Genomic DNA, 18704 nt, shown 5'->3' with positions numbered 1-18704 from the left:
CGCCCACACTCCCTGCAAACGTAGGGCTTCTCCCCCGTGTGTGCCCTCTGGTGTGTAATAAGGACTGACTTATGACCGAACTCTCTCCTCAAGTCCTTGCAAACAGAGGGCTTCTCCTCTTTGTGTGTTCTCTGGTGTCTGCTGAGATGTGACCTATCATTGAAGCCTTGCCCACAGCCTCTATATTTGACTCTTATAATTCTTGACATTCCTACCCCCATGAATAATTTTCCTGTCTCCTCTGGATTCAATTTCTGGCCTGTGCTGGGCTCTTCCTCCACCATTCCCTCACACACTGCAGAACTCCCCGTTTGTCCTTTGGATGGGGTGGAAAAGGCCCTTGAAATTCTTCTCTGCCTTACACTTTTAAGCAAAGGTTTGAAACTTTCTTTGACCTCTTGGCCTTTAGCTTTGTCACTCCAGCTCTGCGGATCAGAATATTGCTGCCGCTGCTGATTCTGATCGCCTGGGCAGGGATCCTCTGGTTGGAAATATTCTCTTGCAGATATTTGTGGGAAGATCTGAGAAGGATGATTGCGTTCCAAATGTTGGCTGAGGAATTTCTGACTGGAGAAGGCCAGAGAGCAGGAAGGACATGGATGTATCTCTGGCTTTGATTCTGCTGAAAGAGGAAATTTTTGGTCAGGAAGATGTTCACACCACTGCCTGTGTTGTATGCATTGTCTCCTGGTGAGGCCGCCCCAGTACTCATTTTTATTGTTTTGACAGTGCAAACTCTGTCTCCCGCCGAGTGTTCCTTCACTTTTCCATTCCATTTTTACTCACTACATCTCCCTCATAAATCCAGAAAGCCCGTATCAAGGGCCTTTTCTATGTATCGCCCAGACTAGGTAACTTCAAGTGGCATCTGAGGCAGCTCCCCTCCTTTTACAGATGGAAGGACAGTGACCTTTCCCCACATACAAGTGCCTTCTAAGTCGTATGACTCTGTGACAGTGTCTTTAGTGATCTGCTTCCTTTGAGAGGCTACAACTCTCTTGATGACTTGGATAGAATGTGTGAGTAAACATGAACTTGAGTCTCCCCGTTTAAAAAGACATATTTAACTGAGGACCAATATGTGTCTGGATCTCTATTAGAAAGTGGGACCTAGATTGGACGACACAGGGGCGCACGTCTCCTGGACTAAAGAGCTCTGGTTCCTGCTGCCCTAACTAGGTTATAAATTGCTTCTCTTTTAGTTTTCCACAAATCGTAACATAAACATATGCCCTTCATACTGTATTTATATCATTCAGTCTTAGGCCATTTCCAATACAATAGGAAGTCCTGTTGCAAAATATTTTCCCAACCAATTATGGGGATACATATCACACCCCCAGTTGCCATCCATCTTCTGCCAATATGCTGTCTTCTTTCACTTAGAGATGATGTAATCTTGGAGGGGATTCCCCACTGTAGTCTTTCTCCAAAATTAACCAAAGCATCATCTTAAAACAGAAAACATGTCACTCTCCAGTTGAAAACTGCCCAGTTGTTCCATCTCAGTCAGGAAAACCCCCAGGGTGTCAGCGTGGACCACAGGCTCTAGGGCATCTACGTATCTGTCTGACTTCCATTCTTACACTCTGCTTCCTGCATCCGAGTGGGTTCTCAGCCACACACCACTCACACCTCTCTTGTGCCTCGGGGCAACTGTCCTCGCGGGTCCCCTCTGCCTGGAATCCTTTGCTCACAGGTGTTTGCTCATCTCAAATGTTATCTCCTGAGAGAGCCCTTCCTTGTCCAAGCTCTGTTGCACCCCACCTTTCCCTCACATTGTTCCCCAGACACTTTCTGAGGACTAGTTTTACTTTCAAAGCACTAATTGCTGTGTGATGTTATGCACACGCATTCATACGTATGTGTGTGTTTCCCTCATTCATTCAGTCATCAGCTGCTGAAGAGCAGTGATTCTGAAAATCTTGTTCAGTCTGTACCTCTAGTTCCTGGACGCCTGTCTGGCACAGAGTAGGAACTCACATGACAGCTAACTGAATTATGAGTGAATACACACCAACATACACATATCACTTAGAAATATTGAGCAAATTAAGAAGAAAGAGCTAAAAGGGCAGAAGAAACTGCCTTGGTGAGAGGGCTGGTAGGTGATTGAAAACTTGTTTTTTGCCTCTAATTTTTTTATCAGTATATTCTGTGATATATTTTGTGCATGAAGTATTTAAGAAATCGGAACAAAAATTAGAAATTTAAAAATTGTTCCCAAGAGTCCAATGCATTTGAAATGAATCCTTATTTCTGAAACTTCTGAATTGCAATTGTACTGACTTTAGACAGGATTTTACTCTACTTAAGAGCTGGACTGTGTGAGGGGCGCCTGGGTGGCTCAGTCGTTAAGCGTCTGCCTTTGGCTCAAGTCATGATCCCAGGGTCCTGGGATGGAGCCCTGCATCCGGCTCCCTGCTCAGCAGGAAGCCTGCTTCTCCCTCTCCCACTCCCCCTGCTTGTGTTCCCTCTCTCGCTGTGTCTCTCTGTGTCAAATAAAAAATCTTAACAACAACAACAAAAAAGAGCTGGACTCTGGAAACTGCCAAGGAGAATTCTTCCTTTCCTTTCTGTTTTGAAGAGCAGTGGTGCCCACCTTTCCCTGCCGTGAGCTCGCTCTTCCACTTGCTTCCCCACTTGATGCCCAGCTCCTGGCCGTACTCGTCCCCATACCAGACCAGCAATTCGCAGCCTGGCCTGATGACCCGGCAGGTTCGGTAGAAGATCTGCCTATGATATTGAAAGGCCACCAGGTTCTGCTCCTCGTCATCCCTGGCACAGTTCACGTACCTGGGAAAGAGAACCACAGGAGATAAATTCCCACTACCTGTCAGATCCACCCCTGATGCTGAAGGCCTCCATGCTGTGATGCTGCCCACTCACCCACTCCTCCTCAGGAACACTCAGTTCATACTCAAGCCTCCATCACGATATCATATGAATTCCCATCTCCAAGTTCTGCTTACTGCCCTAAGCCTGCCTAGAAGGCTTTCCCCCTTGTCTGCTTAACCATTTCCCAAATCCTAATTCCAGACTCACCGCCACCTTGATTGGTCACAAAACCCAGTGACATCTAGTTTCTCTAAACTTCAAATTAAGTTTATACCATAGAACTTGGTGCTTGATACCATAGAACTTGGTGTTTGATCATGGGCTCTGCTTCTAGATCACTACACATCATTCCATACTCAGCCCAAATCTATCTTCCTTTGAGAGGCCTTTCTCCAATCTCCCCACACTGTATCTGAAGCATGCCTCCCCCAAGTTCCCACAGAACCTTGGAGCTCTGTCTTTGCACAATAACACAGAAAAACAATATTTTACTCTCATAATTCATCCCCTGGGAACATGTGAGCCCCTCAAGGAAAGGGGCTGGATCATGAAGCACAGAGGCCTGTGGCCATACTGCAGCCCATTTCTACACAGGCTTCCGAACCAGTTCTACTAGAACTGAGGCTAGGAAGAGCTGCTGCCCTCATGGATTAAAGGTCCCTTGTTTTAGGTTACCCCTACACTGTATACCTCTTGAAAAATAGGGAAATTATAGTTAAATATTCCTATAATCAATTGTCTACTGTCTACCTGCAATATGTCTTCGATAGGACATGGGTTGTATAATATGTTTAAGTAATGAACTCCACTATGGAACATAGTAAGTGCTTATGAATATTGATTAGATAAATTAAAGTGTGAATCCAGTGTTCCTCATGAGTCTAGGCTCCTCAGGGTTTTTTTCAGTGTCCAAATTTTATCTAGCATATTTTGAGGACATATACTATGTTCTCAGCTCCTTTTTTCCAAAACCATCTCTTGAAATGAAAGAGCATTGTAAGGAGAAAAAAGAGGAACAGAGGATTGAGGGAGACCATTGAGGGAGGCATGACAAGAAGGAAAGGAACATGGGTTTGTGAGAGATGAATGTCCTCTTTGGAACCCAGAACCCTGTTGGCCTTACCTCATCCAGTTGGCCCAAGAGTTATCCTTTCCATCCACATACTCATAGCAATTTCTCCCTTTGGTGATCTGAGTTTGAGAAAGAGAAATTAAAGACATTTTGTTTTGTTTTGTTTTGGTGGGGAGGTAATAGAGGGATTATTTTACTCTCTTGCAGTCAATGCTCTTTCAGCATGCATGGAATCAATCCCCAATATGACCACATGATGTGCTCCTTAGTCATCATCTATACATCTGGGTCACTTCATCAATGCAGAGCAGGGGTCCCGCAAGGGGGGAGCCTCCTGTTTGTTTCTGTATCACTGTGCTCCCTCTTACCCTCTGATCTTTAAGTAGGAGCCACAGGTTCATGCAAAGTCCACTCAGTACACACAGCTAACCATGTTATCCCCATCCACATAGAAGGTGATGTCCTACCAATCCACAGGAGGGATGTGGGAAGCCAGAAGATGGGGGAAGAAGTAGATGATTCTCACCAACCAGGAGTATCCGCTGTTGGCTGCCTCTTCATCTTCTGTGATTTGGCCCTCATATGGGCCAAAGTGTAGACCCAATGGCAGATCAGATGCTTCGTTCCATACTCCAAGCCCAGCCTGAGGGATGCTTGATGGTCTGATTCTCAGACCAGGGGGCAGAGTGAGGGCTGAGCGGTTGGGTTGCCCCTTGTCCACTGCACTGTCCTTTACAAATGTAGGGGGCCCATGAACAGCACAGCTGTCAATGAAGAAGTTCTGACACTTCTCACAATCTGGAGGTGAGAGCAACAGGGATTAGGAAAGGGTTAGTGCATGTTCCTGGACTTAAGTAGTTTTAGAAAGAGCCCAACACTCACATCATTTAGCCTCTACCCTGTACTCCCAGTCACTAGAGGAAGGGGATGATTTTGGGACCCAAAGACAAGACAAAGTTACTGTACCAGGAGAGAACAACTTCCTTTGAGAGTGGGCCAAGATGGTCACTTACAGAGGTAGTCATCATCCTGGGGCTCGTTGACCTCTTGGTATGCAAGGCTCTTTCTTTCTCGTAGACTATACATCTTTACTTCAACGTCCTTTCTCCTGAGTTCTGAGTTGGAAAAGAGTACGTGAGTGAGGTTGGTGGGGTCTGGAGTGTTAGTCCCTGTTTTGTCAGAAAATGTGAAATCTCCTCCGATAAATTATTACCTGTCCTTCTATATACTCTGTTCTCTGCTGTCCCCAAACTATTCAGAGAGTAAGACTCCATACTGACTATAGATGGCTAATTCAATTTTAGTTTCTTCCCATTATCAGGTTAATCTTTGCAATCTTTCCTCTTAGAAAATGATTCATTCATGTATTTCTTCATTCAGAAAATATTTGTTGAAGGCACATGATATGTCAGGCATTGAACAATCAAGGGCCTGGGCATTCAACACCAAGAAAGTATGGTCTTTATTATCACCGAGGGATTTATAGGACAACTTGCATGGGTCAGTTATTTTATGTTTAATTTAATGCTTTCAAACAATATATGACCCATGCATCCTTATCTTCATTTTTCAGATTAGCATTCAGGAGCTCAGAGAATTTCTAAGATTTGTCCAAGGCCTCAATGCTAACTACAGGTCTCAGGTTAGTCTAGCTTAAACCCAGGCCTAGCCAAAGTCCGTCCCACATACCTACATTGTATTCATCAACCTTTCTGGAGGAATTAGAGGGACTAAAAGTCCCCATATTATTTTTTCTTACCCAATTTTTGTAGGGAGTGATGTCCAGAGGTACTTTCTTCTCCAGGAGGGGACACTGGTTTCTGGCCCTGCTCTGAGCCACTTGTGTTCAGCAACTTTGCTGTTTCTGGTAATTCCTTCAAACTAGATTCATTACTTAATGGCGCCCTGGGTATTCCCTTCAATGTGAGAGTCATATATTAAAAGACAACATGCATTTCTTCAGTCCTTTAAGGCTTATGATGTGTTTTCACATGCATAACTTTAGTTAATACTTCAACAACCCTTGGGAATACCTGGGGAGTCTGAATACTAGAGGGAAAAGAAAGGGCATATGTGGGTATTGAATTCAAGACTAGAACCCATGGCTTTAAATTTCTCAAATTTCTCCATAAAAGCGAGAGAGAGGGAGGGAGATTACTTGGGAATCAGTAAGGTCTGTGAAAGAAGGTGATGAGGGCTCATAGAGGAAAAGAGGGGATCTTCTATAAACTAGTGGACATTTGATGGAGGAGGAAATGCAGGCAAATGGAGGGGACAGCACACATCTGGAAAATGAGGTGACAGAGTGGAGAGAGGGGGAAGAAAGCAAAGAAAGGGTTGGCAGAAATATATCTAAACACTGAAAAAAAAAAAAAGGATGCTAAATTTGCCATTGCCATATCCAAGAAAGAATATTTGGAATTAGATTGGCTGGTTCCTGTCAATTTGTTTGAATTAGGTTGTACCCCAACTAGCCCTCTTCAGTTTCCTGATCCATAAATTGGTCTATGTACTAATTCTTAATGTTATAGAGAACAGAAAATATCATAATGATCATCAAGTTGTTTGGTGAGCTATTTGATATAGTATGAATATGAGATTACAGTCCCATTATCAATTTACCCTCTCAATTGTCCCCATGTTCAAAATCTAAATCACAGATATTATTTTTAGCATTCCCTGACCTTCTTACTTCTAATTTAATTGTAAATGTGGAATTACTCATGCAGAAAACATTGAGGGGCCCTCTGGTGCCTTAAGCTGGGCCTGGGACTTCTGAGAAGAAAGAGCCTGCAGTGCAGAGACAGTCTACACAAATGATTCTGAACAAAATGAGAGTTGCCTAATGAGAGCTCAGAGGAAGGAGTTGTTGCTTCCTCCTACAAGTATGAACATTTTAAATCAGTTCCAGATACCTATCTGGAGTTTCTAATGAATATTATGTAACCTATATGAAATCTTAAAGTCATTTTATTAGTTGTTTGTCAATCATCAAACCTGAAACTACTCAGGGCTGGGACATGCTTCCTCTTATTAGAATGGGAGACTCTCAGGGTGGGGAGCCTATCTCCTTCATCTGGGATCATCCAGTGTATAAATTGCTAGTATATTTGTAAGCTTCTCTTATTTAGAGGGTCTTAGCTCATCTCTCACTTGAGCATAATAGAAAAGAACCGAGGTTGGAATCATCAAATGAATGATGTAAATTTTAAAAAACTCTGAAAGTTTTAATGAGCTTGTAAGTGGTTTGGAGAAGGAGCTTGGGATTAGATTGCACTACCAATGGTACTGTGATCTCAGGTATATAATCAAACATGACTTTGTCTCAATTTCCTCAGCTACAAATAGTGATATTTATAGTACCCACCTCATAGGGTTGTTGTAAGGTTTAAGTAAGTTTATTCATGTAAATGCTTAAAATAAAGTCTGAAGTACAGTGAAAATAAAACAAGTGGTAGCTAATATTGTTGCTGTTCTTAATAGCTATTAAAGTGATGATGATATTGGATGTTGTGCTAAAGAGATCAGAAAAGGAAGGCATCAGCTCCTACTCTTACCTGTGTTTAAATCCATGAGAAAGATTTTCTTGTCAACAGGTTTTGGGAAATACTCACCTTCTGGTGTTTATTCTGCTCCATTCTGAATGCCACCCAAGAAGGTCTGACTATAAAGTGATAAGAAATCAGTGTTTTGGTTGGTAAATATTTCCAAACTCTAGGGGCTCTCACTAGAGACACAGAGTTCTTAACCAGGGAGTGACAAGTACATGGATAATCAAAGGGTGATTGGAAAATGGTTTCTGAAGTTATCATCAAAGCCTATGCTGCTACTGGTGGCATGAACTAATTGACCTAAAATGTTTAAAAAAAAAAAAAAAAAGACAAAACCTCATTTATGCTTCATCCTATGCTCATAAGTTATCATTACACATATTAAAACATATGCCATGAACTTCTATGGCAAAAATACTCAACAAACTGAGAATAGAAAGAAATTACCTCACCATAATAAAGAAGTCTATTTCCCACATCACACTCTGCAGTTAAAAACTGAAAGCTTGGGGCGCCTGGGTGGCTCAGTTGGTTAAGCGACTGCCTTCGGCTCGGGTCATGATCCCAGGGTCCTGGGATCGAGCCCCACATCGGGCTCCCTGCTCGGCGGGAGGCCTGCTTCTCCCTCTCCCACTCCCCCTTCTTGTGTTCCTGCTCTCGCTGTCTCTGTCTCTGTCAAATAAATAAAAAAATCTTAAAAAAAAAAAAAAAAAAAAAACCTGAAAGCTTTTCCTCTAAGATCAAGAACAAGGCAAGGATGCCCACTCTCACTACTTCTATTCAACATAGTACTGGAAGTCCCAGCTAGGGCATTAGAAAAAAAAATAATGGGTATCTAATTTGGAAAGAAAGAAGTAAAATTATGTTTGTTCACAGATGACATGATCTCATATGTGGAAAATCCTAAAGATTCCACAAAAAAGCCTGTGAGAACTAACAAATGAATTCAGCAAAGTTGAAGGGTACAAAATTAACACTAAAAAATCAGTTGCATTTAGGGTGCCTGGGTGGCTCAGTCAGTTGAGTGTCTGACTCTTGGTTTCGGCTCCTGTTGTGATCTTGGAGTCATGAGATCAAGCCCTGCGTTGGGCTCTGTGCTCAGCATGGAGTCTGCTTAAGATTCTTTGCCTTTCTATCTCCATCTGCCACTCCCCACCAACTTGTGCATGTGTGCTCTCTCTCTCAAATAAATAAATAAATAAAATCTTTAAAAAAATCAGTAAGGGGTGGGGGGATGTGGTGACCAGGTGATGGGTATTAAGGAGGGCATGTATTGCGTGGAGCACTGGGTGTTATACACAACTAATGAATCATTGAACACTACATCAAAAACTCATGATATTGGCTAATTGAACTTAATAAAAAAGTTAGCTGCATTTGTATTGTACTAACAATAATCCAAATTGGCAATTAAGAAATTATTTTGGAATATCCAAAAAGGAAATTAAGGAAACAGTCCTATTTATAATAGCACCAAAAGGAACGAAATAATTAGGAGCAAACTTTACCAAGGAGGTGTAACATTCATAGACTGAAAACTACAAAACATTGCTGAAAGAATTTAAAGAAGACAGAAGTAGGGGCGCCTGGGTGGCTCAGTCAGTTAAGCATCTGCCTTCGGCCCAGGTCATGGTCCCAGGGTCCTGGGTTCGAGCCCCTCATCAGGCTCCCTGCTCGGCGGGGAGACTGCATCTCCCTCTCTCTCTGCCTGCCACTCTGCCTACTTGTGTTCTCTCTCTCTGTCAAATAAATAAATAAAATCTTAAAAAAAAAAAAAGACACAAGTAAATGGAAACATACCGCATGTTCATGGATTAGGAGTCTTAATATGGTTAAAATGTCTACACTACAAAGCAATATACAGATTCAATGCAATTCCTATCAAAACCCAAGTGGTATTTTTTTTTTTTTGCAGAAATAGAAAAAGTCATCCTAAAGTTAATAAGAAATTTCAGAGGACCCCAAAGAACCAAAACAATCTTGAGAAAGAAGAACAAAGCTGGAGGCCTCACACTTTCTGATTTCAAAACATATTACAAGGCTACAGTAATCAAAACAACATATTATTGGCATAAAGACAGACATATAATCTGTGGAACAGACTAGAAAGCCCATATGGTTTAATAATCTTCATAAAGGATGCCAAGACTACAGAATGGGGAAAGGCCAATCCTTTCAACAAATGGTGCTGGGAAACTAGAATAGCCACATGCAAAAGAATGAAGATGCCTTAAAAAAAAAAGCAAAGCTGGAGGCATCACAATTCTGGACTTCAAGTTCTATTACAAAGCTCTAGTGATTAAAACAGTATGGTACTGGCATAAACACAGACACATAGATCAATGGAACAGACAGAAAACCCAGAAATGAATCCACAACTATATAATCAATTAATCTTCAACAAAGCCAGAAAGAATATCCAATGGGAAAATGATAATCTCTTCAAATGGTGTTGGGAAAACTGGACAGCAACACGCAAAAGAATGAAACTGGACCACTTCCTTACACCAAACACAAAAATAAATTCAAAGTGGATTAAAGACCTAAATGTGAGACCTAACACCATAAAAATCCTGGAGGAGAGCACAGGCAGTAACCTCTTTGACATTGGCCACAGCAACTTCTTTCTAGATATGTCTCCTGAGGCAAGGGAAACAAAAGCAAAAATAAACTGTTGGCACTTCATTGAAATGAAAACCTTCTGCACAGTGAAGGAAGCAATCAACAAAATTAAAAGGCAGCCTACAGAAAAGATATTTGCAAATGACATATCTGATAAAGGGCCAGTATCCAAAATATATAAAGAATTCATAAAATTCAACACCTCCAAAATGAATAATCCAATTAAAAAATGGGCAGAAGACATGAATAGACATTTTTCCAAAGAAGACATACAGATGGCCAACAGACACATGTAAAGATGCTCAACATCACTGATCATCAGGGAAATACAAATAAAAACTACAATGAGATATCACCTCACACCTGTCACAGTGACTAAAATCAACAACGCAAGATGAGGAAGTGGAGAAAGGGGAACCCTCTTGCACCGTTGGTGGAAATGCAAACTGGTGCAGCCATTCCAGAAAACAGTATGGAGTTTCCTTGAAAAGTTAAAAATAGAACTACCCTATGATCCAGCAATTGCACTACTAGATATTACCCAAAGAATACAAAAATACTAATACAAAGGGATACATGCACCGCAATGTTTATACAGGCAATATCTATAATAGCCAAACTATGGAAAGAGTCCAAGTGTCCATCAACTGATGAATGGATAAAGAAGATGTTATATATATATATAAATATATCTATACCTATATCTCTATATAATATATACATGACTATTAGCCATAAAAAAAGAATGAAATCATACCATTTGTCACAACATGGATGGAGCTAGAGAGTATTATGCTACGTGACATAAGTCAGTCAGAGGATAGATACCACATGATTTCACTGATGCGTGGAATTTAAGAAACAAAACAAATGGGGCGCCTGGGTGGCTCAGTCGTTAAGCGTCTGCCTTCGGCTCAGGTCACGGTCCCAGGGTCCTGGGATCGAGCCCCACATCGGGCTCCCTGCTCCGCGGGAAGCCTGCTTCTCCCTCTCCCACTCCCCCTGCTTGTATTCCCTCTCTCGCTGTGCCTCTCTCTGTCAAATAAATAAATAAAATCTTAAAAAAAAAAAAAAGAAAACAGTATGGAGGTTCCTCAAAAAGTTAAAAATAAAGCTACCCTATGACCCAGCAATACTAAATACTACTGGGTATTTACCTCAAAGATACAGATGTAGTGAAAAGAAGGGGCACATGCACCCCAATGTTCATAGCAGTAATGTCCACAATAGCCAAACTGTGGAAGGAGCCGAGATGTCCTTCAATAGATGAATGGATGGATAAAGAAGATGTGGTTCATATATACAATGGAATATTACTCAGCCATCAGAAAAGATGACTATCTACCATTTGCATCAACATGGATGGAACTGGAGGGGATTATGCTATGTGAAATAAGTCAATCAGAGAAAGACAATTACCATATGGTTTCAATCATATGCGGAACATAAGGCATAACGAAGAGGATCAGAGGGAAGGGAGGGAAAACTGGATGGGAAGAAATCAGAGAGGGAGACAAACCATGAGAGACTCTGGACTCCGGGAAACAAATTGAGGGTTACAGAGGGAGGGGGGTGGGGGAATGAGGTAACCGGGTGATGGGTATTAAGGAGAACACGTGTTGTGATGAGCACTGCGTGTTATACAAAACTAATGAATCGTTGATCACTTCATCAAAAACTAATGATGTTCTACATGCTGGCTAACTGAACATAATAAAAAAATGCAAAACTACAAAAAACAAGAATACCTATTGCTGGAAGGTGAGAAATGACAGCAACTGTCCTTCAGACTGGGGGAATACATGTATGGCCACTTTGGAAGACAATTTGGCAGTTTTTTTTCCAAAGCTAAATAAGTCTCACCTTTAGGATCCACCAATCGTGCTTCTGGTATTTAGACAACTGCTTTGAAAAGCTATTTCCGAACAAAAACTCGCATGTAGTTATGCACAGCAGCTCTATGTCTCGTGGTGAAACTCTTACAGAAATCCATAAGCAAACAGAAGTGCATCCATGTGAAGAAGGCAGAATATGCCACCCCAAATATGCCTCTTTGGCACAAGGATTATTTGGGGCTGATTAATTTTAGAACCAGAAGACACAGGAGAATCTCTGAAAACTGAGCAGAGGTTGCCATTTGGTGAGTGAAATGTACACAGATAAAGGAAATCTGTTTGTAAGGGAGTCATCCTATCTCTACCAGGAACAGAAGAATGACTAAATCTCAACCCATTCTTACCAAGGAAGAAGGCACAGACTTAAATCTGCATAACAACCACACCCTCCTTTACGGTGCTTGGCCTGGTAATGTCACTTATGTTAAGAGACCCAGGACAGTGAACCAAGACTTAATACCTAAACTAAATGCAGTTTCACACAGATACCCCATGTAACCTTTAACCAGTCAACCTGGAAAATGTACTGGATGTCCCCTTTGTTCCCCTTAGGATGGTGACCTTGCCTAAAACAACGCATCCTTTGCTAATAATTTCCCTTTTTCAATTCCCTCTCTGCTTTTGAAAATCTTTCCTTCCCTGCAGCTCAAATGAGGTCCTTTCTATTTGCTAGATGGGATGATGCTCATTTCATGAACTGTTCAGTGAAGTCAATGCGATCTTTTAAATTACTTGCTTGCATTTTTATTAACAGATTACACAAGTTTTTACAAATGGGTTGAATAGACCTCTCCTACCAAAGTCCAAATAATAGATGTAGACACTCAGCCACCCATCAGGGAGGTGGAACTAACTCCCCTATCCTAAAGTGTGTGGGCTCCACACAGTGTCTTCCTGCTCACGAAAACACACTGTCCGCGCATGGGAAAGAGAAACTTCATGGTGGGGAAGCCTGACCAACACTGCCTCAGCCAGGTGACCAACGTCAACACGGACGGTGACAAGTGTTCCCTTGTTGTACAGTGACGACAGAGCACTTTACCTCTTTGATCCGCTTCCTTGAAACCAACAACCCAAGTCTAACCAGGAGAAAAATAAGTAAATCTCAATGCAGGTCTTTGTACAATATGCCTGAACAGTCCTCCTCAACGTGGTCAAGGTCATTGAAACGAGACAAGTCTGAGACACAGCCAAGGAGATCCTAAAGAGACATGATAACCATCACTGTCCGTTTTGACGTGATAACCACATGTCATGTGGTGCCCTGCATGGGATCCTGGAGCCAGGAAAGGTAGAACAGAAGGAACTTGAATAAAGTATGGACTTTATTGGTATGTCCTCAATGAGGGTATGGACATCTTGCTGTGTCTCTGTCAAATAAATAAAATCTGTCAAAAAAAAAAAAGAAAGAAAGAAAGAAACAAAACAAATGAGCAAAGGGGAAAAAAAGAGAGAAGCAAACCAAGAAACAAATTCTTAACTATAGAGGAGAACACACTGATGGTTACCAGAGGGGAGGTGGGTGGGGGGATGAGCTAAATAGGTGATGGTGATTAAGGAGTGCACTTGTTGTGATGAGTGCACGTTGTTGAATGGAAGTGTTAAATTACTCTATTGTACACCTGGAACTAATATAATAACACTGTATGTTAACTAACCGTAATTAAAATGAAAACTTAAAAAGAATGAAGATGGACCTTTATATTACATCTTATACAAAAATCAATTCAGAATGGACCATAGACCTAAATGTATGAGCTGAAACTATAAAACTTAGAAGAAAACAAGGGGAAAAGCCTCATGACATTTGAATGGGTGACAATTTCTTGTTTATGACCAAAAGCACAGGCAACAAAAGCAGAAAATAGACAAATGGAACCATACTAAATTAAAAACTTCTGTGCAGCAAAGGACACAATCAACAGAGTAAAAAGGCAAACCTAGGCAAGGGAAAAAAATACTTGTAAAACATACATCTGTGATAAGAGGTTAATATCCAGAATATATAAAGAACTGCTATAACTCAATAGTAAAAAATCAAGTAACCCTATTAACAATTGGGTGCTATGGAATGAATCATGTCTCTCCAAAATATCCCTATGTGAAACCCTAACCTCCAATGTGATGGTATTTGGAGATGGGGCCTTTGGACGGTAATCAGAATTAGACGAGGTCATGAGAATGTGGTCCTCATGATGGGATTAATTACGCAAGAAGGTAACACTCATAGTCATTGCAGCATTATTCATAATAGCTAAGAGACAGAAGCAACCTAAATGTCTATTGACAAATAAATGGATAAAGAAAATATCATATATGGACACAATGGAATATTATTCAGCCTTAACAATGAAGGATATCTTGTGATATTTTACAACATGGATGGACTTTGAGGATATTACGCTAATTGAGATAAACATCACATGAGTGCATGATTCCACTTATATGAGGTATCTACTTCATGGATATGGAGAATAGACAGGTTGTTTCCAGGGCCTGTGGTGGGGAGGGGAGGAAATGGGGAATTGTTGCTCAATGGGTATAGAGTTTCAGTGATGCAAGATGAAAAAGATCTAAAAATCTGTTGTTCAAGAATGTGCATATAGTTAACAATACTGTGTTATATACTTAAATATCGTTAAGAGAGTAAATTTATGTTGTTATGTTTTATAACCAAAATGAAAACATTGAGTGGGGTAGGGGTTTTAGCTGAGTCCAGATAAAGCTGTGTAGATATATGGTAAACCATGGGATATATGTTCCCTATGAAGACTTTCTTTTCGTGTCAAAACCTTTGTGAACAACCAGGCATTGTGTTTTCAGATCCCTTACACTAGTTTTAAGAGCCTAAGGAATCTGGGGTACCTGGGTGGCTCAGTCAGTTAAGCAGCCAACTCTTGGTTTCAGCTCAGATCATGATTTCGAGCCTCGTGTGGAGCCCTGTGTTGGGCTCCGTGATCAGCGGGGAGTCTGCTTCTCTCCCTCTGCCCATTCCCCCACTCATGGTCGCTCTCTCTCAAATAAATAAATAAATATTTAAAAAATATTTAAAAAAAGAGCCTAAGGAATCAGAAATCCATAGATAGAATCATAGACCTAATCCAGGTTGCTTTCTCCAGTTTAGGGAGATCGACTCTTCCTCTAAACTCTCTTGTCTGAATAGCAGAAGAGGAAATGTTTCTCAGTTCTCTTTTGTAATGATTGCATCTGATGTCATTTGCCTGATGCTGCTCTGGTAAGTTATATGTGGGAAAGATCAGGGAGACAAAATAGTTATCTCAAATGCTCTTCCAGAATTAAGACAAAGAATCTGGTTCATTTTGGGGTAAAAAGATGTGTGTGGTTAAAGATAAACAATTATGTATCTTTACATATGTTCATCATATTCTCTTCTAAGACATTTAATCCAATAACTGAATAATAAGAATAACTGAGATTAGCACTTTGGTGGACTTACAGTCTAATTAAGGTTTCTTTAACCGTCCTTTCATTAGCTAATAATGTTTAGGGAAAAGAGTCTTTTTAAAAAAAATGATAAATTTTAAATATATAGAAAGGTGTGGAGAATCATACTGGAAGACCTATATATCCACCACCATTCAGCCTTATCTCAACATTCTGCCACAACTATATATCTTTATATCTTTTTATTTTTATCTTTACATCTTTTAATTTCTATTTTAAAATTCAGAAACAAAAATACAAACAAACAGAAGAGTAGGGTGCCTGGGTGGCTCAATCGGTTAAGCGTCTGCTTTCAGCTCAGGTCATGATCCTGGGGTCCTGGGATTGGCCTGTTTCGGGTCCCCTGCTCAGTGAGGAGTCTGCTTCTCCCTCTCCCTCTGCCCCTCCCCCCAACCCGGGCTCTCTCTCATGCTCTCTCTCTCAAATACATGAAATCTTAGAGAAAACTAGCCAAGACACAGCAAAGCCACCTGCCACCCCTTCCTTTTTCTCTTATGATAACTATTCTGAATTTGGCATTTCTTTTGTTTTTATACATTTACCACCTATTATACACTATTAATGCATTTATAAGTAATATAATTATTGTCCACATTTAAAATCTTTATATGAATAGCCTCTTACTCTATGATATGCTGTTTTGCATCTTGCATTTATGTTGTTGAGGAAATAGTTTCCTTTGTTAACTCCTGAGATGCAGCTGAGACCTAAACCTTGGGTTTCAGGAGGAAACCTCAAAATCTTCCTGGCCCCTCACCTTGCTGCCTTGGTGTCCATTCTTCATCAGAATCCTCAGTGTCATCTACTGGGGGTTTGATGGCCTGCCTGCGGTGACACATGAAAGCTGGTCGAGGGGCTCTGAGACCTGGAAAGAAGCAAAATTCTTGTCCTAAAAGGGAAGAGCTAGAAGGAGGAACAAAGCACAGTGGCAGTGGACACACCACCCAGTCAGTGTGACTCAACTGGATGAGCTGGTAGAGTCTAAAGCAAGGCGAGAGGTGAGCTCTGCATTGCCAGTCCGAGCACTACACTGATAGTAAAGAACACAGTTTTGCTCCAGATTTGTCTTCACACAGAAGGGAACTGCGAGCAGACAGAGGCGCCCAAGAGGCAAACTAATACAGGGACTGAAGGCCCGTTTCATGTTTTCCAGTCTTGTCAGCACCCGGCCCTTCTGGTTACCTATCGCAATCAGCGTTTCGTAGTTCCTTTTCACATTCCTATATCGGATTTTCTCCCAGTCTCCCATCTCTGTCCATTCTTCCTTGGAGAAGTATATGGAAATGTCTTTGAAAGCATCTCTGGCCTAGAGAAAGTAAGAGAGTCCATCAGTGACTTACTAATACAAGTTGGGATTTCGAGCTGGGCCTTCTCCTCCACCTTAAATGTAGAGCATTCCCCCATTGCTCAGAGTGCTCTCTGTGAAGCAAGGGTCAAGAGCGTCTCTCCTTCCTGATGGTGTCCCGATTGACTGAACACACACTGAGCGTTTCACTAGCTCTCTCCTGACAGAGAGCCATTGCTGATGGTGCTGTCCTGTGCCCCTCCCCCCAAGCCCCATCCTGTAAAGGAGCAAGTGCCTCCCTCCTGTGCCCATAGGCAGCGAATGTAGGCCAGGGGTCCGTGGTCCTCCAGGGACCAGCGCCTTGTCACCAGGCCCCCTCCTCATCCTTCCCGCAGACATGCTTGGAGCCCAGCTTCTCCCACACCTCTCACCGTGGGCTTCCATCCTGCTCTCCCTGAGTCTCTCTCAGGGGTCTCCTCTGGGGACCTGTTGAGGCTCATGGTGCTGGGACCTCCCGGCAGGCCTTGCTCTGACTCTGAGGCTGGCAATGGCCCCATGAGTCTCTCTGCCCCAAGGCCTGTGGAAGAAGACGGTGCTGAGAGAGGGTGACAGCCCAGACCACTGCCCAGAGCCACGCCTGTCTTCTCCATTTGGGCAGGGTGTCCAGAGCGAGAAGATGTGGGGACCCCAGAGAGGATTAGAAGATGCAGGGAAGGTCTGGGGGTATTGGTGGGATGGAAGAATCCCTACTGGCAGTGACAGGCCATCCTAACAGCTAGATTTTGTTTCTTTTATTCCGCTGCAGTTTGGCCCATCTGAGGAAAAGGTCGCAAAGGCTCCTTGAAGGATGTGGCTGTGGGTGTTTGATGGGAGTCCTGAGGTGCAAGGCCAGAAGAGCACCAAGGAGACCTGGGGGTCCCTGAATGCCTGGACTGGGGACAGACTGTCACAGCTCTGTTCCAGGGACAGGAAGTGAGTATTTCTCAAAGAAGGGTTTCTTGGGGTGTCCCCCTGGGGATTCTGGAAAAATCTGGTATAAACAGGCTCGATCTCTAAGGGACAGAGAGATCCCAGGGTGAGGGGATCTGGTCTCACTCAGGGTGAGGGGGTTGGGGTCTCTCATGTCAAGGGTATTTGGGGCATCAGGCAGAGGACATTTGGGGTTCCCCAGGCCGATGGTATTGGCAGTCTCTCAGGACAAGATTTGGGGTCTTTCAGGCTGGAGAGATTTAGAATGCTTAGGTTGAGAGGATTTGGGACCTTCGAGACTGAGGGAATTTGAGGTCTCTCATTCTAAGATTTGGAGTCTCTCATTAATGGGCTTTAGGTTTTCTGACTTGGAGGTTACCTGGGGTCTGTGAAGCTGAAGGGATTTGAGAGTTCACAGGCTGAGGGTATTTAGGGTCTCTGAGGCTGGGGAAATTTGTTCTCTGCGGGTGCTACATGTTGGGTGTCTCAGGCTGAGGGTTTTGGGGGCGCCTCAGGCTGAGGGCAATTTGTGTTACTCAGGATATTTTGGGGTCTAAGTATCAAGGGATTTAGTGTTTCTCTGGGTGAAGGGATTTGAGGTTTCTGCAGCTGAGGTGCTTTGGGGTCTCACGCCGAGACGTGAGGTGCCACCAAGGCAGCGGAATCGGGTTCCCTTAAGGAGGCGAGACTTGGCGTCCCTTGAGGCTGAGGGGATTTGGAGCCAGCCAGGGTGAGGGGATCTAGGGTCTCCCGGGTGGGATTTGAAGGTTTCAGAGTCAGGGTTTAGAAGGTTCTCACAGGGCACGGCAAAGGCCTCCGTGTTCCCGTCAGTCTCCCCGGCCTCCCTCACTGCCCACCCTGGTCTGGCGCCCTCGCGGAGCCCCCGCGCGCTTCCCGCCCGGTGCGAAGTGAGACGCCTCCGAAGGCGAGACACCGGCTTGTACTGCCCTGTCAGGCAGAAGCCACCAATCAGCGCTGCAATGAAACTGTTCCCTCCAATTGGCGGT

The 18704-nt window shown here is 42.7% G+C and overlaps 1 protein-coding gene across 1 annotated transcript in view; it reads right to left on the bottom strand.

Moving 5' to 3' along the window:
* The window catches only part of PRDM7 (PR/SET domain 7), a 28883-nt gene that overhangs the window by 985 nt on the left and 9194 nt on the right, over positions 1-18704 (bottom strand). Inside the window, exons 3-12 of the mRNA XM_035024496.1 lie at positions 17160-17305; positions 16626-16749; positions 16201-16308; positions 7525-7574; positions 5670-5826; positions 4924-5025; positions 4437-4708; positions 3962-4029; positions 2603-2796; positions 21-622 (exon numbers count right to left, since the gene is read on the bottom strand). Of these exons, the coding sequence (XP_034880387.1) occupies positions 21-622; positions 2603-2796; positions 3962-4029; positions 4437-4708; positions 4924-5025; positions 5670-5826; positions 7525-7574; positions 16201-16308; positions 16626-16749; positions 17160-17285 (1803 nt within the window). The 5' untranslated portion in view covers positions 17286-17305. The remainder of the gene's footprint in view (positions 1-20; positions 623-2602; positions 2797-3961; positions 4030-4436; positions 4709-4923; positions 5026-5669; positions 5827-7524; positions 7575-16200; positions 16309-16625; positions 16750-17159; positions 17306-18704) is intronic.

The sequence above is a fragment of the Mirounga leonina genome, unplaced genomic scaffold (assembly GCF_011800145.1).
Source record: "Mirounga leonina isolate KUSES-001 unplaced genomic scaffold, KU_Mleo_1.0 Mir_180, whole genome shotgun sequence".
NCBI lineage: Eukaryota > Metazoa > Chordata > Mammalia > Carnivora > Phocidae > Mirounga > Mirounga leonina.
Note: the sequence above shows the minus strand (reverse complement) of the source record. Positions and strands in the feature narration are given on the sequence as shown.